Source organism: Ips typographus, linkage group LG11, assembly GCF_016097725.1.
Source record: "Ips typographus isolate SLU linkage group LG11, UJ_Ityp_2.0, whole genome shotgun sequence".
In the NCBI taxonomy this organism is placed as follows: domain Eukaryota; kingdom Metazoa; phylum Arthropoda; class Insecta; order Coleoptera; family Curculionidae; genus Ips; species Ips typographus.
In genome coordinates, this window is record NC_138432.1 from 2,767,925 (window position 1) to 2,791,926 (window position 24,002).

Below are 24,002 nucleotides of genomic sequence, written 5' to 3' on the forward strand. Positions count from 1 at the left end.
CCCAGTTAATCTTGGAAGGCATACGAAAAACTGAAGATGGTCTCCTTGGCCAACAAACAGAATTAGGATGGATTCTTACCGGAAACTTACCAACAAATTCAGGCAACAAATTACAAGTTCTCACCATGATAACATGCATTGAAGAAGATAGACAATTAAACTAATTTTGGGAAGTCGCAGAGGTCTCACAAACACGTCCGTTATCAGAAGATGATGAATATTGCGAACAACATTACGAAGCCAACACTACAAGAAATAGCGATGGAACATACACGGAAAAGAGAGTGTATTAGGAATGTCAAAATCACGAGCTACTGCACGACTGTTCCAGTTGGAAAAAAGAATGAGCAGTAACAAAGAACTGGTAATCGCCTATAAGCAATTCATGCAGGAATATCTAAATCTTGGTCACATGAAAATGCTTCCACATACAGAGCTGCAGCATTGATATATTATCCCACATCACCCGGTATTCAAGGAATCCAGCACTACAACAAAATTAAGGGTGGTTTTTGATGCTTCCAGTAAAACTTCATCAGGATTGAGCCTCAACAATACCATGTATGCAGGTCCCAGATTACAACCAGAACTATCAGACATAGTACTACGCTGGAGATCACAGAAAGTAGTGATCACAGCTGACATTGAAAAAATGTACAGGCAGATAAAGATTTACGCCGACGACCTGAAATATCAGAAAATCCTATGGAGATTTGATAGTGACACGCCAATAAATGAATATTGCTTAACGACTGTAACTTATGGGACAACAGCAGCACCGTACTTAGCTATTAAAACGTTACAAAAGCTTGCCCACGATGAGAGACACAATTTTCCAAATGCATGCAAAGCAGCAATGAGAGATTTTTATGTCGACGACTTGTTATCAGGTGCTGATACCATTAAGGAAGCTCTATCACTACAGGACGAACTTGTTTCAACGAGGAGGATTTACGTTGCGGAAATGGTCCAGCAACAAACGAGAGAGACTACAAAATCTTCCGGATGAACTTAAGGATCATTCAGCGTTGGAAATAACTGAAGATGACATAAGGAAATCGCTAAGTATACACTGGGCTTCGTATGATGACAAATTTAGATTCAAAACCGAAATATCGACCAGTGATAATCCATCACTAAGAGAAGCATCCTCTCAGAATTTGCCAAGTTATTCGACCCCCTAGGATGGTTAGCTCCAATAATCATCCGAGCGAAGCTCCTTATCCAAGAATTATGGCTGCAGGAACTGAATTGGGATGATCCTGTGCCACTCGTCATTAAAAGCAAATGGGAAATGTTTCGAACAGAATTAAAAAATTTCGAAAAAATTACTATATCCAGGTGGACCCACCAAGTCAAAAGCAGTCAGGTGGAACTACATGGGTTCTGTGATGCTTCCGAAAAGGCATATGGAGCCGTAGTCTACATGAAAGTAAAGAATTCTCAGGATAAAGCGGAAATAGTTCTGCTAATTGCCAAATCCAAAGTTGCACCGGCAAGAATGAAAGTTACGTTACCAAGACTACCTAGAATTATGTGCTGCCGTGCTTCTTTCACATCTAATAAAAAAGACTGCTACAACCTTATCACTAGAAGATACCCCCGTACACGCTTGGACAGACTCAACAATAGCACTATCATGGATAAAAGGGGACCCGTCCAGGTGGAAGAATTTTGTAGCCAACCGAGTAGCAGAAATCACCAAACTAGTTCCAAACCAACATTGGCACCATGTACGAACCGACGACAATCCAGCTGATATTATATCAAGAGGAATAAGCCCAACTCTATTAAAAAACCAGGCAATGTGGTGGTCTGGTCCATCGTGGTTAAAATCAACCATCGTAACGTCGACGAACCAAATAGAAGTCACCACAGAGGAGGCCAGAATGTGTCACCATGTTACAATCGCAACTCAAAACAGTGAAACAAAAAATGAACTTATAGAGCGATTTTCTTCATTAAACGACATGACTCGAGTTATAGCGTACTGCAGACGATTTATTCAAAAATGTAGGAAACAAACGAATTCGCATACACTACTCACAGTTGATGAATTGGGAGATACCCTAACACATCTAGTCAAGATTGATCAAATCCAACATTTCAAACCAGAAATACAAAAACTAAAAAAGAACTCTCAACTAGACACTAGTAGCAAAATACTCAATCTTACTCCATGGCTGGACGACAATGGAGTCTTACGAGTTGGAGGAAGATTACAAAACTCAATGTTAAGCTACGATAGCAAACATCCAATGATCTTACCATATGCGAGTCACCTGACAAAGTTAGTAATACTGAACGCTCACGCCAATACACTACATGGAGGAAATAAGCTGACATTATCTTATACAAGAAGCCGTTTTTGGATAATAAATGGAAAACGCCGAGTAAAGACGATTATTGGCCACTGTGTAAGATGCTTGCAATTCAAAGGTCAAACAATCGAGCAACAGATAGGAAATCTTCCAGTTCCCAGAATTACACCGTCGCACCCATTTCTGCATTCCGGCGTCGATTACGCAGGACCTATTCAGATCAAAACTACAAAAGGCAGAGGATACAGATCTTATAAAGGATATATCTTGATCTTTGTCTGTCTTGCTACAAAGGCAATTCACATAGAAGTTGTCAGTGATATGTCATCAGACATGTTTCTGACAGCATTCCGGCGATTTATCTCCAGACGAGGACGATGTGCGCATCTCTATAGTGACAACGGCACCAACTTCATAGGAGCCAGTAAGATACTCCATGACGAAATTTACAATACAATACAGAAGTCAGAGATCCAAGATACCTTAGTTGCAGGTGGAACCCAATGGCACTTCATTCCCCCAGCTTCTCCTCATTTTGGAGGACTGTGGGAAGCTGGCGTTAAGTCTATGAAATTCCATTTAAAGCGAATAATTGGCGACACACCACTAACTTATGAAGAAATGACGACATTAACTCACCAAATAGAAGCTTGCCTTAACTCTCGACCTCTGTGCCCATTATCAAATGATCCAGATGATTTAGCAACCTTAACTCCAGGACATTTTCTAATTGGAAGAGAAATTATATCGTTTCCCGATCCAATATCTACAAACATAAACTCGAACGTTGTTGGGAGATGGAAACTTGTTCAGAAAATTAAGAAAGACTTCTGGAAGAGCTGGACTAATGACTATCTCCATCAACTTCAGCAGCGTTACAAGTGGAAGAAGCATCAAGATTCACTGAACATTGGAGATCTAGTACTTGTAAAAGATCAGAATATCAACCAAAAAAAACGGCCATTAGCCCGAGTAACTGAAGTGCACCCAGGTAAAAGACACAAATGTTAGAGTGGTCACTATAAAGAGAGCAGAAGGAGTTCCCATCAAGAGATCTACACACCACTTAATTCCAATAATATCAAACACCGAGAATGAAAAACCACTATTCCACAACAAAAACAAACAAAGCCCAAGACAACACTGGAAAAAGGTATTGATCGCTGTTCTTTTTGTTGTGATGATCCAAGCGTCCAAGGCAACTCAATATTCGATCCATTATCCTCCACCAGGACTATTCATTGAGCACATGGGACATGCACGAATAGACAGGGACACCTTCAGAATTGACCTTAAGTACGAGAAAAATAGAATGGTGAACGACTCAATAAACGTTCAAGATGCAATTATTCAGATAGACAACCTCTGTCAACGAGCAAAATCAATAGCAGGGGACACACAATGCATATCACTGATACATCATTTAAAAGAGAAGGAAAAACAATTTCAATGGACACAAAACGGATTACAAACTGTGGTATCCAAGCGTGAAAAAAGAGGAGCGTTGGGAAAACTACTTACCGCTGTATTCGGAGTAAATGATGAGATCTACACAAATATTGACGAATTAGATAAAAACCAAAAGGAGCTAATCAAGGCATCCAACCACCAAACCAAATTCATGCTAAATGCTCTATCTACTTTTAATGACACCGAATCCAGAATCAACAATCAACTCGAAAGATTCCGGGAGAAAATCAATGAAGGCATTGCTTCAATAAATGAAATGGAAGAATGGTATCGAATAGTGGATACAAATAAACTGACAATTCACATTCTTAGTTCATATCAAGTGGTCTCCAATTACATAGATGAACTTCTACTACTACTTACTATTATAAACGATTGTTAGATGTTCACTACCACAAAGATCACATATATGACTTAATATCTCCGACCCACATTGAAGAGATTATAGCAGCTGCGTCCAGAAAGATTCCTTCCAACATCAAAATAATATCCTATCCTGTGCTCCAGACCAGAGGGGAACACAGTGAAGAATTTATCCACGTTTATGGATATTTTGTGATGATAAACCACAACGAATTTATGCTAATCAGATCGACTCCAATTCCACTGAAGACAGAAAATAAGTCCTATTGGATCCTGGATATTCCAAACGAATTACAAGCAATCGACTATGATTCACAGTTGTACTTCCAAATTTCTGAATATGAGTTGAACAACAGTCTGAACATTGCGGAAAATGTCTTCGTATGTTCACCCACTACAACAAGAGGCATAGAGACTAGTCCAAATTGCGTAATAGACCAAGTATACCAGCGAGAAGAAAATACCTCATGCAAAATCACACAGCATTCCATATCATCAATAATATGGAAACAGTTACACACTCCAAACTCTGGTTAGCAATTACGCCTGAAAAAACTAAAATTGCCATTATTTGCGATGGAATCCGAAACGATGTGTCTCTAAATCAGACTGCTATTGTAGAAACAACTCCAACTTGCCTCATTCAAACGAAGAAGTACATCCTAACGCCTAAGAGGTCAGACAGTGTCACTGTCTTACAGGCATTCTCCAAACCTATACTAGTTCTCCGAGCAGGACAGCGACCATGCTCCAAAGCGAGTTGCGTTTCCGAGGTGACGTGAATATGGCGACACGCATGCGCGAGCACCTCCCGAATAAAACGCTTAAACAGTTTCGTGATAAGCGTAGGGAGGCAACATATGTTCGCAGGCGGGAACTACTGTACGCCCAGAGAGACGAAGAGCTCCGGCGTGCTGAAGTAGGGCCACCCCAACTTGTCGAGCCCGCTCGCCATGAACCGGTTGATGAGTCACAACCACCTCCTCTGGAGCAGGTGGCGGAACCTTTTCCAATCGTGCAGCCTGAAATTGTGGTTGAAGAGGTAGCGGACTTCAGCCAAACAGAGGAGTTTATCCGCTGGAAGCTTAGGCTCCTTATCGGCGCCTTGGCGGTAAACGCTGGCGGTCGAATCGGTCGCTTGGAGCCAAGCCCTGAGGCCGCGAATGTCATTCGGGCAGTCAGGGGATGTCTGTCTTGGGCAGCAGATACGAAAAAAAGCTGAGGCCAGATTGAAGGACTTAGAGGAAATTACAACCGAGGAAAGGTGGGATAGGGTTTGGGAGACTATTAATAAATGGGGAGTTAGGAGGGGGGGAAAATAGACTAAGGACAAAAGACGGACGTGAATTGGACGAGGGGGATGACTGGGACCTTGCGCTGATTAGTGAATATCATCCAAAGCTCGAAGGAAAGGAGGAGATCTTGATGTTGGAATATAATGCAAATAGAAATGTAGTTATAGAGGGGGTCGATGGTTGTGGGCCCTTTGATACGCCTTTCTTGGAGAGGGAAATTGAGGGGGTCATTTCCAGTTTGAAGACGAAGAAGGCATGTGGGGATGACCGGATACCCAATGAGTGTATTAGGCATGTATGGGAGGTATGGTTTTTTTGTATGGGGCGTGATTGAGGTTTGGTGTCTTTCCGGGTGTATGGAAGGAGGCAAGGGTCAGCTGGCTGCCCAAGAGCGGAGGTGGGGTAAGGCCGATCAGCCTGCTTCCAGTATTCGGGAAGATTCTGGACAAGTTGATAAATAGGCGGATTGTGATTTGGTATGAGAGAATGGGGTTATTTATTGAAAGGCAGTTTGGGTTTAGGTCAAGGAGAGACACAGTCGGGGCTTTGGAGTGCATTATGGAAAAAATGGGGGAGTATAAAGAAAGAGGGTGGCATGTGTTGGTGGTCACGCTTGATCTGAAAAATGCTTTCAACATGGCGTGGCCTCCATATGTGGATGAGAGAATGGAAGTGGATGGAGTCCCGACTACCATGAGAGAGTGTGCCTGGGATTTTTTAAATGGGAGAAGGGTGAAGAGTGGAAGGGTAACAATGGATATTGGAAGGGGCTGCCCACAAGGGTCGAGCTTGGGCCCGACATTGTGGTTAGTGTGTCTTGGGGCGGAAACAGAAAACGTGGCAACCGCGGAACTGGACCCGGCGACGAAAAAACGACAGACTAGGTTTTAGTTTCAAGAAAACACGTTGATTTTTAAAGCTCTGTTTTTGGCAATATATTTTGTTAATTTAAACTGTTTCCAAGTGTTTAAATTTAATACAGTCCACACCGAACACGTTACATGGTCCTTCGTCACCGGATTCAATAGTTGAAGCAGTGAAATTAAGGTGAAAATCGAGAAAAACACGATTAAAATCAAGAAACAAACGAAAATTCGAGGCCACCGAAGCAGTGGACCAGCGAAGTGGTAAGCACGGAGCAGCGACGGTTCAGGCGGAGTTCAGCTGGTAGATTGTAGCCAGACAAGCCGGTTCGAAACATAGTCAGCCGGGTGAGTTTTCCTATTAATTTTTATCCGTTTGTACTCATTTTGTTGAATTGTGCGGCTGTAACGATTCCAATAATTCGTTTATTGTCGTTTACGGTAATATTTTCAAGTAGCAGCGAAAGCCTACTTGTGCGTATTTTGTGATTTGCATGCGTAGTTGGTTATTGTATTATAAGAAATACAAAAATAATATAATAACAGATACTTTTCAAACGTTACATACCACACTAGAAAATAAAGTTTTATTTTTACGCAAATACCTACTCAATCATGGAAACAGAGAGGTTGGGCGAGTTAACAAAGAGACGAGGCGTTTTAAAATCGAAGGTTACACTTTTCGAAAAACATTTGATTTCAGTCAGGCAATCGATAGTGGTGGAAATGAGACAGGATCCTCAAAATGAAAGAGCAATGGCTGTTCATTTAGAACAACGCATTGAAAGGTTTACAGGAATTTTGGATCAGTTTGATGAAATTCAAAACAAAATAGAGTTTCTTAGTGAAACTGAGACCAGTATTTAACGCGAAGAATTTGAATCGAGATACTATTCACTATTAACTAATGCTAAATTAATTATAGAGGAATTGTCAAAGAAAAGTAAAAGTGAGTCAAATGACGATGATGCCCAGTCACAAATGTCAAAAAGTTCTTCGCGGTCAACCAAGCTGGAAAGTGTTAAGTTACCGGAAATAAAGATTCCTAAGTTTGAAGGGGAATATTATAATTGGTTAGAGTTTCGTGACATATTTGAATCTCTAATTCATAATAATGATAATATTAGTGACATTCAGAAATATCATTATTTGAGAGCAAGTTTAATTGGTACAGCAGCACAGGTCATTCAATCATTAGAATTTTCTGATGATATTTATCATACGGCGTGGAAAGTTTTATGTCAACGTTTTAATAATAAACGATTGCTTGTGCAGAATCATCTCAAAGCAATTTTCAATGCTGAAAGTATAATGACAGATACAGCGCGGAAATTAAGAAATCTTTGTGACAGTGTTTCAAAGCATTTGAGTAGTTTGGAAAAACTTGGTGAGCCTACAGAAAAGTGGGATACATTGATTATTTACATTATGATGAACAAAGTAAGCATTTATACCGCACGTGAATGGGAACGTCATTGGGCAAAGTTTGAAACGGTTTCCTAGATGACTTTAAGACGTTTTTAAATGAACGAGCAAATGTTTTAGAGACACTGGAACATAATTTCGACAAACGCGAGAAAAAGATTGTTAATGTTAATTCACGGCGGGAGACTCGTGGGCTAATAGGTGTCACAAACGAGGAACCGACAGAGGGCAAAAAAGAGTTTGGATGTTTTTTGTGTAAAGCTAATCACCGTTTATACTCGTGTGCTCAGTTTCTTGCAATGAGTATCAAAGATAGAAGGTCAAATGCGCAAAGGTTAGAATTATGTTGTAACTGTTCACGCCGCGGTCATAATGCGAAAGATTGTAAATGGTCGGGTTGTAAATTCTGCCAAAGAAAACATAATACGTTACTTCACGATTGAGTTTCATAGAACTAGTAATCGTCAGGAGACTGATACAAGAAACGAATCTGAAATTGAAGTCTCTAATTGTAACTTTTGTTCTTCAATTAGTTCAATTCTTCCAACAGCACAAGTTTATGTTGTTAAAGATGATGGTGTTCATGTGAAGGCTCGAGTGTTTTTGGATTGCGGATCCGAGTCGAACTTCATCACAAATTCATTTTGCGAGAGTCACAATTTGCAAATGGAGTCTACAAAATTACTTGTTACAGGAATCAATAACAAGTGGTCGTACGCAAATAACAAATGTAATATTCGTTTGCTTTCATTGGATAGATCTTACTCATTTCAATTATCTTGTTTTGTCATTGATCAGATCACAGGTTCATTGCCTCAGAGAGCAATAGACACTAGAAATTTGAGCATTCCATCAGATGTTCGGTTAGCAAACCCTACTTACAATGTACCAAGTTCCATTGATATTTTAACAGGGGGAAATCATTTTTGGTTGCTTTTAGGCAATCGCCAACAAAGTTTCGGTCCCGATAAACCAATTCTACGAGAAACACGTTTAGGTTGGATTGTGGTAATTCCCATGGACTTTTCGTATCAAAAGTCAAGTGATACATCTACCTGTAATTTTGGGCAAACTTTGGAAATTGGAGATCAATTCAGAAAATTTTGGGAAGTCGAAGAAATCGATAACATTGGTAGTACTCTGTCAGGTGAAGAGTTACTATGTGAAAATCATTTTAGGGCAAATCTAAAAATATCCGAACAAGACGGTCGATTTATTGTTTCGATACCGTTCAAGTCCTCGCCAGAAAAGTTAGGGAAATCACGCAATATAGCGGTAAAGCGTTTTGTAAATTTGGAACGAAAATTGACTCAAAACATTGAATTACGAAAATTGTACTGTCAATTCATGGAAAACTATGAGAAGTTAGGTCATATGACGGAAATTGAACCCGAAAGAGACGCGGTAGAGTATTACATGCCACACCACGGGGTGTTACGGGAGGTAGTTCTACAACAAAACTTAGAGTAGTTTATAATGCCTCATCACTTACTTCTACAGGTATTTCACTAAATGAGTTACAAATGACTGGAGCTAAGATTCAACCAGATCTTTTTGATATCATTTTACGATTCAGGACAAAGTCCATAGTAATATCAAGTGATATAAAAATGATGTATCGACAGATTTTAGTCAATCAATCGGATCGTAAGTTTCAAAAAATCTTGTGGCGTAGTAGTCCAGATGAGCCATTAAAGACATATCAGTTGAACACCGTAACGTACGGGACAACTGCTGCCCCTTTTTTAGCTGTTCGGTGCTTAAGGGAGGTTGCAAACGAGATCAGGCAAAAGGATCCAACCGTAGCAAAAATAATCGAGAATGATATGTACATGGATGATCTTTTGACAGTGACAGATTCAGTAGAAAGTGCAGCTAAAATCTGCAAGAACATCACTGACTATTTCCTAAAACGAGGTTTTGAATTAAGAAAGTGGAAATCTAACAATGCTAGCATTTTAAAGGAATTAAACACAGTTGATGATGACAATTTTATAGACTTCTCAATGAGCGACAATACTGCAACAAAAACCTTAGGTCTTTTGTGGTTGTGTCAATCTGATTCTTTAGTATACAAAATTGCAACACCTAAATTACGGAAAGATATTACAAAGCGTATATTATTGTCAGACATAGCCACCATATTTGATCCATTGGGTTTGATTAGCCCTTGCATAATAATGGCTAAGATTCTTCTTCAAAAATTATGGTTGGAAAAGTTAACTTGGGATCAACCCGTTCCTAATAGTTTGGCACAGGAATGGCTTTCTTTATACAACGAATTGAGCGAATTACATACGTTAACAATATCGAGGCAAATTAAGTGTAAAAATCCAATATCGTTAAGTTTGCATGGATTTTCTGATGCTTGCGAAAAGAGTTATGGAGCATGTCTTTATTTGGTATCGGAAAGCGCTGAGGGTCATAGAGAATGTCATCTAGTTTGTGCAAAATCGAAAGTAGCTCCTCCCTAAGTCGTTGACCATGCCCAGATTGGAGCTGAGTGCTGCAGTAGTTTTAGCGGCGTTAATAACTAAATTCAAGAATACATGTGATTTATCACTAGAAATCATTTACTGCTGGACAGACTCAACAATTGTCTTAGGATGGCTTCGTACGACTTCAAATACATTAAAACCTTTTGTTAGTCACCGTGTGGCAGAAATTCAGAATTCGACAAAGGGTTGTCAATGGAGACACGTTCCTACTGACAGTAACCCCGCTGATGTAGTTTCGCGTGGATCGCGTCCGAGGAATTTAATTTTGAATAAGCTGTGGTGGAATGGTCCTACCTGGCTAACTGAAGATCAAAGTCAATGGCCAGATTTGATCACACCTCCAGTTGACTTACCTGAAGTAAAAAATTGTATGTTAATAACACCAAGGCAAAATATCGATTTTCCGTTTGAACGATTTTCAAATTTGATTACACTTAAACGTACAGTTGCTTTCATGTTTCGATTTTTTAATATCACTCGAAAGGAATATGATAACCAAAAATCAAGACATTTAATCGTATCGGAGATTAATTCGACATTTGAAAAGGTTATTATAATTTCTCATATGTCATTTTTCGAAGAGTACCAATTACTTAAACAAGGAAACCCGTTACTCAGGAAGAGTCGTATTTTGGGTTAATGTGAGTTGGTGGTCGGTTAAGGCACTCTCAGTTATCTTATGCTACAAAACATCCTATTTTAATTTCACATAGTCACTATTTATGTAAATTGTCATTTGAATTTGAGCATAAGAATTTGTTACACGCAGCACCGCAGCTTCTTTTAGCCCACATACGTGAAACCTATTGGCCTACGTCCGGTCGTAGTTTTGCCCGTAAAATTTGTCATGATTGTGTAATCTGTGCTAGATTTCGAAATCAACAGATACAGCCGATTATGGGTCTTCTACCAGCGGTCCGTACAAAACCGGCCTTACCTTTTACAGCTGTTGGAATTGATTATGCCGGTCCGTTTGATACTAAAGACCGTCGTGGAAGAGGTCCAAAATTCTTGAAATCCTGTATATGTCTGTTCATATGTTTAGTTACTCGCGCAATACATTTAGAAATTGTAACTTCTTTAACAACAGAAGATTTTTTACAAGCGCTCACTAGATTTATTCATCGTCGTGGTAGACCTAGTGAGATATATTCTGATAACGCCTGTAACTTTGTTAAAGCGAACAAGGATTTGCGTGCCATGTTTGATTTTCTTAACGCAAATGGCGCTGAGATTAAGGAATCAGCTGCAAATAATGGTATAAAATGGCATTTTATACCTCCAAACTGTCCACACTTTGGTGGAATATGGGAGGCAGGAGTAAAGACAATAAAACATCACTTAAAACGCACTTTAGGCGATCGCGCTTTATTCATCGTAGATTTTCAAACTTTAATTATTCGAATTGAAGCAATCGCCAATTCACGTCCAATATCCCCACTATCCCACGATCCTGATGATTTAACACCCCTCACACCGGCTCACTTCCTGATTGGACGAGCAATGCACGATATCCCGGAACAATCGTTTATTGGGACACCAGACAATCGTCTTGACAACTTCAAGCAATTAAGTAAGTTGTACCAAATCTTCTGGGAAAGATGGAGCCGTGAATACATCCTGGAGTTGCAACGGAAAACAAAATGGAAATCAACCTCCGGTTGTTTGCATCCTGGACAGTTGGTTCTAATTCGTGACTCGAACCTACTACCCCTCAGGTGGAAGCTAGGACGGGTGCTGGAGATGATTTCTGGAGCAGATGGTGTATGCAGAGTGGCGCTAGTAAAGACAATAGACGGAGTCCTTAAGCGGGCAGTAGTACGACGATGTCCATTACCAGTAGCAGTTGAGAGTCGAGACTTTCAAGGCCGGGGGCATGTTGAGGCGGAAACAGAAAACGTGGCAACCGCGGAACTGGACCCGGCAACGAAAAAACGACAGACTAGGTTTTAGTTTCAAGAAAACACGTTGATTTTTAAAGCTCTGTTTTTGGCAATATATTTTGTTAATTTAAACTGTTTCCAAGTGTTTAAATTTAATACAGTCCACACCGAACACGTTATAGTGTGCATGAATGAGTGGTTGCAGAATATTAGTGCGGTTGATGAAAGAGGAGAAGTGTATGGGCAAGCCTTTGCTGACGACCAGGTACTTCTGGTGGCTGGGGTGTCAGTAAAGGAGATTGAAAGGAAATGGGAGGAGGCTTGGAGGAGGTGCTGCGTGTGGGAGAGCAAAACCAGGATGGGATATAACCAGGGAAAGACGAGGGCCATGTTCGTGGAATTCAAGAGGAAGAAGTTGTGCTTGGAATTTTCAGGTGGAAAGGAAGGGTGAAAAGAGTGCAAATGCGGCGAGTGAGTGCGATAGGCCTTTTCCGGGATAAAAATTATGGCATAGTGGTGAAGGGGATTATGAAGGGTGGAGCAGAGTGTGGGTAGATGCGTCGGTGGGTGATTTCTTGGGAGGGAGAGCATCCATAGAATGGTGGAGCGTATTAGAAATATGGTGGGGAGGTATAGGTTAAGTGGGAGGATAGTGGCATTGAAGTGGACGCAGCGGGAAGATGAGGGGATTATAAGAGCAGATAGGGTTGCGAGGGGTGCCAGAGTGGCGGTTGATAGGGGGAATTTGGGGATTATCAAATTATGGGATAGGAAGAGTATTAGACGACGGGAAAAGGAGTGGGTTATGGAAAAATGGCAAATTGAGTGGGATAGTTCGGAAAAGGGGAGGGAATTATATCATTTTGTAATGAGGTAGGAGTTGACAGGTTGCCATTGTCCTTCAAGGACAGTCAGCTATTGACTGGACATGGCAACCTGAAAGGCTACCTCAAAAGGTTTGGCTTGGGCGTTGGCGATGGTAGGTGTGATTGTGGTAGGGGCGAGGAAACAGGAGAGCATGTACGGAAGGATTGTGTCAGGTCGGATAGAGTGGGAGCGAGAGACAAGATGAATGGTAGAGAGTGGGAGGATCTGCGTCTGAGAGTGGGGGGTAAAATAAATGAAGCAGACATATTAATGGTCAACAGGTTTGCAGAGGAGGTTTTGGAAAGTTGCGCCGTCTGTCTCAGGGACGGTGTCAATTTGCTTCTGCTCTCACGAGCGATCACGTCACCCGGTGGCATATCGGCGCCTTGGCGGTAAACGCGAAGTCACCAGCGCGTGGAGGGCATCCTAAAAGGTCCCGAGGGAGGCCTACCGGGATGTAGACACCACCATTGACCTGAATCGTAGTAGGGTCAATGTGCGTCGCCAGCGAGGCGTGAAGCAGGGAGACCCTCTCTCCCCACCCTATTTAACATAGTGTGTGATAAGCTTCTTCGCCTCCTGGAAAGCAGAGAGGGATACAAGCTGAATGAGGACAACTCAATCAGCTGTCTCGCTTTTGCCGACGACTTGTTGCTTGTGGCCAGCAACGAGGAAATCGCGCAACGTCAGTTGGAAGATGTGGAAACCTTTTTAGGTGGTCTAGGTATGAGCCTGTCAGCACCAAAATGCGGCACGTTCAGCATAAGGACCACCAAAGACTCCTGGTTCCTGACTGACCCCTCTCTGCACTTTGAATGTGGTGCGCCAGTCCGCGCATTAGCGGCCGGCGAGGGTCTAGACTATCTCGGGATGGTTGTCAGCCCTTGGTCAGGGATTGACATGCAAAAAGTGAGCCCCACTCTGCTCGGAGCAGTTAAGCGTGTACTAAAGCTTACGCTCAAGCCATTCCAAAAGCTAGACCTCATCACCACCTACCTCCCACCTAATCCCGCACTACTTGTATGCTATGCAAATAGCGATTCCCACCGGGTTGGCTAAAAGCCGTGATTCTTGGGTGAGATAAAGAAAATCCTCGCCCGAGTCCCCGTTACGCTACATTTTTAGAGCCCAAACCACGGTTCCCGTGGTGGGTTGAGTCCTGGCCAGGAGTCGTTAGATGGTGCGATATGCTCCAGGTGACATCGGAGCTTGGCGAAAATCGGATCCCATGGTCGTTTCGTGGCTGGGGAGCCGTAGCCAGCTCCATAATAAAGACTTCATCTCTAATAAGGACCACCTCACACCATAGGAAAACATCCGTACCTCGTCGTATGGTGAGTGTAAGCCAGAGCAAAAACTACAACTATTAAAAACATACGCAATACCGAAAGTGCTCTACGGTTAATTTCGTTAAGAAAAATATGCATCTTAACATCCACACTCCTGATGCGGCAATTCATGCCAAAATCAAGGATGGGGGCTTGGGGGTAAGCTCACTGAGAAACACTATACCCCAAATCTTCATGGGGAGGCTGAAAAACTTAATAGCCGTCGAACATGAAGCCTGAGGTACGTCATGATGCACGACTCCTCAAGGCAGCTAATGAACCGCTTAACAGCCATATGCGGGGCCGAACCTGGCGATTTATACTATGCGGGGAAAATTAAACAATCGCCCCTGCTAAAGGGAATAGAATGTGCCAGCGAAGACGCTTCTAGCCGATCGTGGATCGACCACAAACCAAATAGATCGACGGGCAGAGACTACGTCAGGGCAGTCCAGCTACGATCTGCAAACCTACCAACAGCTGGGCTGCCATCCAATCCAGCAGACCAAAGGCAGTGCCGAGCAGGGTGCGCCAAAGTCGAGACGATCTGCCACGTTCTCCAGGGTTGCCCATCAACCCACTGGGAGCGTATTCGCAGACACAATGAGATTGCGAAGAAGCTCTCCAAACACTGTAAAACCAAGAAATTTGGATGAGCCGCATATCAGACACGCGGACGGAACCCCTTTCAAGCCCGACTTGGTAGTAAGTATAAACAGCCATACTTTAGTCGTTTCAGATGTGTAAGTAGTCTGGGAGGGAGACATCGGCTTAGGTGTTATGCATGCCAACAAGAAGCATATATATGAGCAAGACGCCAAGTTCACCGAAGCCATCAGCCTAAAATTCCCCGACAAGACCATCATCCGAGACTGAGGATCTCCTCCAGCTCACGAGGGGATTCAAAGATAGCTGCGTGGCCTCCACTCTAAAGTGGGGAAGTTCCAACCACGCGGCCTTCTCTAAAAAGACGTGGCGTGCCAGACAAATAAGGTAAGATCTTCCTTACTGGGTGTGATTAGCTAGTTTACAGGACAGGAGCCACTGCCTGAAGGACGGCCACTCGACCTGACGACCACCAACCGAGGCCCGGACAACAAGACTTGGACTATGGATGCCGCTGGACTTCCACCGCGCGCATACCAACCGGTATGAGGATGGGCCATCGGGGAAGCAAGGAGCGTCGAGGTGCCAGTTCCAGTACCACCATGTGCATGTGCTTTCCTTTCTGTGATGTCCCCCGACTTGGTCAAACCTAAATGACTGCAACCACAGACGTCCGCTAGACGCCCCCCCCTTCTGGACAACACTCGGAGGTGGAATTAGCCTAAGAACATCTTTGTAATACAAGTAAAATCCTCGGACTAGCCGGGAAGAACTGTATTAGGCTAAGGGCTCTAGTTGTAAACTAGCTTGATTGTTTTACGCTGCCCGGATAACACGGCAGCAAGATAACACTATTTTTACATCTGTGTACATGTCTTTATATTTTTTATACAATAAAGATTTTAAATAGCCAAATGCCTCGTCATCTAATTAGTGACGCGCATGAATAGATTAACGAGATTCCCACTGTCCCTACCTACTATCTAGCGAAACCACTGCCAAGGGAACGGGCTTGGAAAAATTAGCGGGGAAAGAAGACCCTGTTGAGCTTGACTCTAGTCTGGCACTGCAAGGAGACATGAGAGGTGTAGCATAAGTGGGAGATGGCAACATCGCCGGTGAAATACCACTACTTTCATCGTTTCTTTACTTACTCGGTTAGGCAGAACGCGTGCGCCGTTCGCTCTCGAAGCGGCGGCTGTCACGGTATTCTCGAACCAAGCACGTAGAGTGGTAGTCGATGGTTGCGCCTGCTTGGTTTTTTTATTTTTAAAAAGTGTGTTTTTTTTATAAAAATCGATTTTATTCAATTTTTATACTGTTCTACAATCGATTTGCTTTATTAAAACTGTCATATTGACTAATTTGTTCAATTTTCAAAAATTCAAAATATATGTTTTTTTCGATTAAAATGAATTCTATTTAATTTTTAAAGTGTTCTGCAATTGTTTTGCACCATTAAAACTGTAATTTTAACTGTTTTTAACATTTTCAAAAATTTTCAAATATGTGTTTTTTTTATGAAAATCGATTTAATTCAATTTTTATAGTGTTCTACAATAGATCTACTTTATTAAAATTGTCATTTTGACTAATTTTTTCAAATTTCAAAATTTTTGAAAAATTTAAATTACTTTTTCTATTTTAAAATTAATTGTAATTAATTTTTAAAGTGTTCTGCAATCATTCAGCGCCATTAAAACAGCCATTTTAACTGTTTTTAACATTTTGAAAAATTCAAAAAGTGTGTTTTTTTGATAAAAATTAATTCTATTTTTAAAGTCATCTACAATTGATTTGCACAATTAAAACTGTCATTTTGACTGTTTTTTTTTTTAAATTTTGAAAAATTTTAAAATCATTTTAAAACTAATTTAAACATCTTCAGAACGGTTATTTTTTACGGAAACGAAACGTGTTTAGGCATTGTTTTGAGTGGAACGAGAAAACGTAATTTTTCAATTGAGGCAGTGGTTTTTTTAGAAAAGAGGGAATTTTTGGGAAATTTTAAAATTTGAAATTAATAAATGTTTGATTTGTTTTTGTAGAAATAGACGACTAGCATCATGAACAACGGCAACAACGACAGAACCACAGTTCCTTCGGCAACTTAGGGTGATGCTCGAGCGGTTCGATTGGGAGCGCCGCATCCTGCGAGTGGCCTTGGAGCGATTTGATTCGGATCGTCGTCGAGAACTCCAGGTAGTATTACATCGGATGGAAGAGTTGCCGCGTGAGTTGCATGTTTTGCTTACGCCTCTCGATTATGTGGGATTGATGAGGGAATTGCGCGTGGTACTGGAACGGTGCGTCGAAAGACCGCGTCAACTACGCGTAATTCTAAATCGTGCGGATGTGTTGTCCAATTCATCGGTTCGACCGCTTTCTTTTCAAAATAATGATGACAACAATGTAATTTTACTAATTGACGATGACGACGTCGTGACAGCAACGGAACCGATTTTGGTTGACGCGTCTGTACCATCATCGCCACCACCACCACCATCTCCTGTCGAGTATATTGTTGTTACACCTGATTTACCAGTTTTGTCCCCAGTTTCGTCAGCAACGTCGTCGTCACAAGGTTCTTCTGCGTCTCCTGTTTTTGCAGCGGATTTTGATCTGCTCTCCCCCCTTTACCTTTGTCGCCACCTTTTTTACCGGCTTTGCACATACCAACACCGGCGGAACAACGACGGGAACGTGTTCACGCTCACGATCCAATCACACGAACTTACAGACAAGCCATAACTGTGGGCACGCGTTTCGATGCCAAGTCCCGTGTTGCAGTTTACAATGTGGGCGATTTAACAAAACGGTGTTTGTTGTGTTTAGCCGTGGGCTTTGAACAAGAAAAATCTGTCGGCAAAGAGTTTTGCTGTAAGAGTGGCGATGTTGTGTTACCGCCGTTGGGTTCATGTCCCCGCGAGATGTTTGAACGTCCGTACAATAAACAGTTTATTTGCTATGGCATCGTTCAAATCGACTGTTCCTACCGATGTTCATCCGGAAGGAGTGAGTGGTCATTGGTGTTTTACGATTTGCGGACGGATTTACCACAATACTCACGCCATTCCGGTTCGTCTTTTTGCAGCAGACAATAGTAATGGTCAAGTAACGGTAAATAATAGCCAGCAGGTTAGGGACGACACCATTACTCTCCAACTTAATCAGTATTATTTCGTTGACTCGAATAATGCTGTCAATCGAAGGGTGGCATTTTTGGGTGACCGCATCGCACCCCTAACTATACGTAACATTGAAACGATGTTGCGTCGGGTCAATCCGATAATTCAAAGTTACCAAACCATCATTGAGGTAATTCAACGTAAACAGGCGGCCGCGACCTCTCCCGAGGAAAGAAACGCCATTCTCGACAGTTTAGTGATCGGATTTAGGGACAATATTAATCGCGAGGTAAGAAACTACAGTTTGCCCGCGTGCGACTCTGAAATTGCGGCCGTTTTTGTCAACGAACCACCCTTCGAGGTTGATTTGTGCATCTACCCACGCGACGGCCGGGGTAGACACGAACTTAAAAACTTCAATAAATGGGCCAACCCCATGGTGTACCCGATCCTGTTTCCGAATGGGGAATTTGGCTTTGATAAAGAGATCCATCACGTTCGGAACGTGACGAAGACAATCACTTTTCGCGAATTCTATCGCTATCGTCTACAGATACGCGATACGAATCGCTTACAAAGACCGCCTATCACCATCCAAAACCCAACTCAACAACAAAGTGAGTCTTCGAACCGTCACCGCTCGATCTCGCCTATCCGTGAATTAAATGAATTTACAATTTTGCATAATGGCTGCAAATTGCTTCAATAGTACGTAGTGGACGCTTATGTCAAAGTGGAGGCGAACGAGTTTTGGTAACATAACGATGGCGAGCCAGTTATGGTAGTTTGTTAAGGTACTTGGAGACAAGGGCAAACGCAGCTGGTACGGATTATCGAGTTGGGTCAATTTTCATTTTGCCTGCGTCGTCGAGACGTGGAATGCGTTTCACGAATCGCCAGTACCTCGATGCGATTAATGTAATAGCAAGACATGGCAAGCCGGATCTCTTTATCACGTTTACGACGAACCCGAATTGGCCAGAGATCCAAAACAACCTCGCTTACAAACAGAAATGGCCAAACCGTCCTGATTTGGTTTGTCGCGCATTCCACATTAGATTAACCGAGTTTATAGACGATATCGTCAAGAAACAATTGTACGGTAGCGTTCATAACTATTTCTACACGATAGAATTTCAAAAACGAGGCTTGCCTCATGCTCACTTTGGTGACGTTTTTACAGCGCGACAAACTAAACAGCCGTGAGCGCGTCGACGATGTCGTTTCAGCCGAGATACCGGACTATCAAGTCGAACCGATTTTGTATAGAACGGTAGCCGACTTTTATCTGCATACAAAGTGCAGAGGACCGACCCGCGACCCAAACGTTACCTGTTTGAGAGCGGACGGTATCTGCAAAAAGTATTTTCCAAAGGCCCTACGGGAGGTCACTAATTTAAACTATAACGCTTCAACGGTCAAAAATGGACACCATGAATATCGTCGACGTCGCAACAATCACATGATCATTTCGAACAACATTACGTACACCAATGCCGATATCGTGCCTTACAATCGTTACGCGGCACTCAAATATCAGAGTCACATCAATTTTGAGTGCGTCGGATCCTTGGCATCCGTCAAATATCTGTACAAATACGTAACGAAGGGTGAGGACATGTGTCGCATGGAAGCAAAAAATGAAGTCCATCGCACTATAAATTGGGACGAGATTAGTAATGACCTAGATCAGCGTTTTCCAAACTGGGAGGCGCGCCTCCCTGGGGAGGCGCGGACTATTAAAAGGGGAGCCGCGAAAATTAGTCACAGCGAACAATTTTCCAAATTACTGCTAAAGTTTTTTTATGTAAAGAGGAGAGAATAAATGGAAAATACAATCGTGCTTTATAGCGCATAGTTCAACTAAACATTTCGTAATATTCTTAGCATCTATATAACCTAGACGTCCTAGACCCCGGCAAATCTTTTGAACCAAGGCTGTCGTAAATTTGGCGACACTAACGCTAACTAGCGCGGGCCCGCACTAACGCCACAGATGCGTACAAGAAAAGCTCGATGCACTTTGTCACAGCTAATATTTAATTGGTTTAGCAGTGTTAGGTAGTGTCTATTGTTATTGACGTGATTGTCCACTAATCATAATAGTAAGTAATTTAATAGTTTAATTTTGTTCAGAATAATATAATATTATTCCTAATATTTCCAGACAAATGGATAAGTTTTTGATAGGATATAAGCGAAAATCCACTAATAATGAAGATTCTAACGTTGGAACAAGTAGTGGGAATACAAGCCACAAGGAACACGAACGCAGAACTCCCAAGACAAGGAAATACGACTTATCCTATTTATCGTTCGGATTTACTAATATTATTAACGATAATGTGGAAAAACCAATGTGTTTGTTGTGTTCAAAAGTTTTGGCTGCTGAAAGTATGAGACCCGGCAAATTAAAACGGCACCTTGAAACTATTCATTCTGAATACGTTGGTAAGCCCCAAGAATTTTTTCAAAGAAAATTAGATGAGTTATCTAAAAACAAAAAAAATTTCAAAAAAATTGTTCATGTTCCATCAAATGCCTGACTAGCATCATACCTACTGTCGTACAGAATCGCTCAATGTAAAAAACCCCACACAATAGCAGAAACCTTAGTTTTGCCAGCGGCTATTGATATGGTCAAAACAATGTTCGGCCAATGTTATGCGAATCAGCTGCGACAAATACCGCTTGCTGATAATACAATTGGCAGAAGAATTGATGATATATGTGAAGATCTTTGTGACCAATTAGTTTCTCGAATGCGTACTTCAAAATTCGCCATACAAGTAGATGAAGCTACTGATGTAGCTAAAGACGCACATTTAATTGCATATGTTCGATATGTTGACGATACTAATATAATTGAAGATATCTTATTTTGCAAACCAATTCCTGACAGAGCCACATCCAACGAAATTTTCAAAATAATAGACAGATTTTTTAATGAGAACGACATAATGTGAAATAATTGCATGGGCTCTGTACCGACGGTGCACAATCAATGGCGGGACACAAAACTGGTCTTCAAACACTAGTTAAAATGAAAACACCTGAGGTTGTCTGGACGCACTGCATGCTACACAGAGCAGCTCTCGTATCAAAAACCATAAGCGAGGAACTAAACAATGTTTTTGCAAAAGTGACGAAAGTTATAAATTACATAAAAAACAGTCCATTAAAAGCAAGGTTGTTCGCAAAACTGTGTAAAGATATGCGAGCTAATTACACGTCACTTCTGTACTATTGTGAAGTGCGTTGGCTATCCCGTGCAAAAGTGATTCAAAGGGTACTTGAACTCAAAGAAGAAATTGCTATGTTTCTCGAGGAAAATTATAATGATGACGCAATATATTTAGGGATGATAATTTTATTGTTAAACTTACATATTTGGTTGACATTTTTGAAAAATTGAGTGTTCTTAATAAATCAATGCAAGGACCGCAAATGCATTTGCTTATACAAAAAGACAAAGTGACAGCATTTATTAAAAAAGTGGAGCTATGGAAATCAAATTTTCAAAAAAATAAGGTTGACATGTTTCCACGTTTAAATTTATGCGCCCGAGATAACATAGAAGCAAACAAAAATCTCTTTGTGGAACACTTGAATGGTTTGTTGCTTCAATTTTCGAATTATTTTGGTGATCTTGATTTTACAAAGTTTGCGTGGGTACATAATCCATTTATCGACGAAGAAGATGATGAATTTGGATTGACAAGTATTGAAAAAGAAAAATTGATTGAATTATCTTGTGATTCTACATTAAAACATAAATTTCAGACTGTATCTCTGGTTCAATTCTGGTTGAATCTTCATACAGAATATAACACTTTGTCAACAAAAGCTTTGAAAGTACTGCTGCCGTTCGCAACATCATATTTACGCGAAACGGGATTTTCTGCCTTGGCTGCAATGAAATCTAAATATCGAGCTCGTTTAGTTGTAGAAAAGGAGCTACGAGTAGCTATATCTTCACAAACACCAAGATTTGATAAACTTTGTGCTAATAGACAAGCACATCCATCTCATTAAAAACAATAATAAAATCTCGTTTTCCATTAGTTTGTATGAATAAATTTTGTAACAGTAAAAAATTGTCGTCGCATTGTACCCGAAGGAGCAGCTGCAACAACAGCAACAACAACAGCGAACTCAAATCCCGGTACGCCTTGCATTCGCTATGACTGTCAACAAGTCGCAAGGACAAACTTTTAAGCGGGTAGGGATTGCGCTCACCAGTCCCTGCTTTGCTCACGGCCAGTTGTATGTCGCCATGTCGCGAGTCGGCGATCCTGCACAGGTTCGAATTTTCGTGGGGCCACATCCGATGCAAGGTCGTTTCACATTTCCTACCACCGTGCTAACAACGCGGAATGTGGTACACCGCGAAGTGTTTACGGTAAGACCGGATCCGCCTGTAGTCGTATATAATATACGCAAACGGACCCATCAAAACGTCATTACTGTAGTCGGTGGTCCCGATGGTGGCAATGTGGTTGATGGTGATGGCGGTAATGATGGTGGACCACCACGATTATTGTCGCTGCCACAATTATTGTTGCCCCCATTGGACACGGCGGTATTACGTGTTGATGGAACCAGGCGGATTGGAGATCGACCATCGACCATTTACGACCGAGACGCTCTGTTGATGCCACCACCAATCGCCTTCCCAACTAGAGTGCGCCCACGAAAAAAACGACACAACGAACCAAAAACCTACTTGGCACCACCATCACAATCATCACAGGCCGGCACGCATAAATCATCGTCGAAGATTCGAATTTTGTCAGACGTGCAGGTTCGGCCGCCAAGAGGTTCGCCACAACCTGGGCTACTGCTACGATCATTGCCCTCTGCTATACCACGACATCCACCATCATCAGCAGAGGAGCAATGGGTCGAAAAAGAGCCGAAACCGACTGTGACGCCAGAACAAATCGAGGACAGTGACGGAGAAGTGAGTGAGGCGCACCTGGTGCAAATTGCAAAAGAGCAATTTTTCAACCCCATTTGTCCAGATCTCACCGATGTGGAGTTGAAAATGCGCAAATCCGTCGCTGATATGCCTGGCACCTCGGATACGATTAGCGACCAACTGACAGAGGATCAGAGGGATGAAACGAGACAAATAGCGGAAATCAAGGCGAGAATTCGTCAGCGCAAAGCGATGGAAGCTATTACCCGATTTGGACAGCCCCCTTCAAAGAAGGGAAAAAAATAAAAAAAATTAATATAAATATTTTAAATTGATACAAAAGTGTAGACGAATTTGGTCTTGCTAGGCAATTTTAAATGTTTTATATTTACCAAAAAAATGTAAAATCAATTTAAAATGTTTACAGATTGGTGTGGTCAATCTGAAATTTGGTACGTTTTTTAGATGATCTCGCACGTACAGTCTGTAGGTGCGAGATCTTAATTTTCTCCTCACGTTTCAGGTATAAACAGTATGTATAAAATATTCCCCAACTTTTAATTTAATTGACTCTCAGTAACACTAAAATTTAGTTTTTCTCCCCAAAAAACTTTTGAAAATAAAAAAAACTGTAACCTGTAACCCTTCCTTTAGGCAAGGACAGGTCAAAGTGAATTTTTTTTGTTAGTTTCAGCTCAACTTTATACTGCTGATGACGACGACGACGACGACGTTGAACAAAGGTTCTTTTCAGAACCATCACATGATTAATTACAGAAATTCGTATTCGTATATATTTTTTGACGACGTTTATATGCACAAATTGCTTTCAATGCAATTCCATAAACAAAATTAATAATTATAAATAGTTTATCATAAAATTATTTCTTAATTTACTACATTTACGAGAAAGGTGTTACAATGCAATTTCTTATTCTTAATTCATAAATTTATTATTTTTCTCTGTCAAATGTTATTCATCAATTAATAATAACACAATATTCATTTTTTGGTTATGAAATCGGTTGTTTTTA

At 41.4% G+C, this 24,002-nt stretch overlaps 5 protein-coding genes across 5 annotated transcripts; all 5 read left to right on the plus strand.

Annotated features, from left to right (window-relative positions):
* Positions 1–559: 559 nt before the first annotated feature.
* Positions 560–1,009, plus strand: LOC145735687 (uncharacterized). Its single transcript, XM_081989666.1, has one exon. It carries the CDS (start codon positions 560–562, stop codon positions 1,007–1,009), a length of 450 nt encoding a protein of 149 aa, XP_081845792.1.
* Positions 1,010–9,260: 8,251 nt separating this feature from the next.
* On the plus strand, positions 9,261–10,211 carry LOC145735689 (uncharacterized). The gene has a single exon (XM_081989667.1). It carries the CDS (start codon positions 9,261–9,263, stop codon positions 10,209–10,211), a length of 951 nt encoding a protein of 316 aa, XP_081845793.1.
* Positions 10,212–11,132: 921 nt separating this feature from the next.
* LOC145735690 (uncharacterized) lies at positions 11,133–12,188 on the plus strand. The gene has a single exon (XM_081989668.1). The coding sequence runs from the start codon at positions 11,133–11,135 to the stop codon at positions 12,186–12,188; it is 1,056 nt and encodes a 351-aa protein (XP_081845794.1).
* A 5,698-nt stretch (positions 12,189–17,886) lies between these two features.
* LOC145735691 (uncharacterized) lies at positions 17,887–18,756 on the plus strand. The gene has a single exon (XM_081989669.1). The coding sequence runs from the start codon at positions 17,887–17,889 to the stop codon at positions 18,754–18,756; it is 870 nt and encodes a 289-aa protein (XP_081845795.1).
* A 447-nt stretch (positions 18,757–19,203) lies between these two features.
* LOC145735692 (uncharacterized) lies at positions 19,204–19,872 on the plus strand. The gene has a single exon (XM_081989671.1). It carries the CDS (start codon positions 19,204–19,206, stop codon positions 19,870–19,872), a length of 669 nt encoding a protein of 222 aa, XP_081845797.1.
* Positions 19,873–24,002: the final 4,130 nt, after the last annotated feature.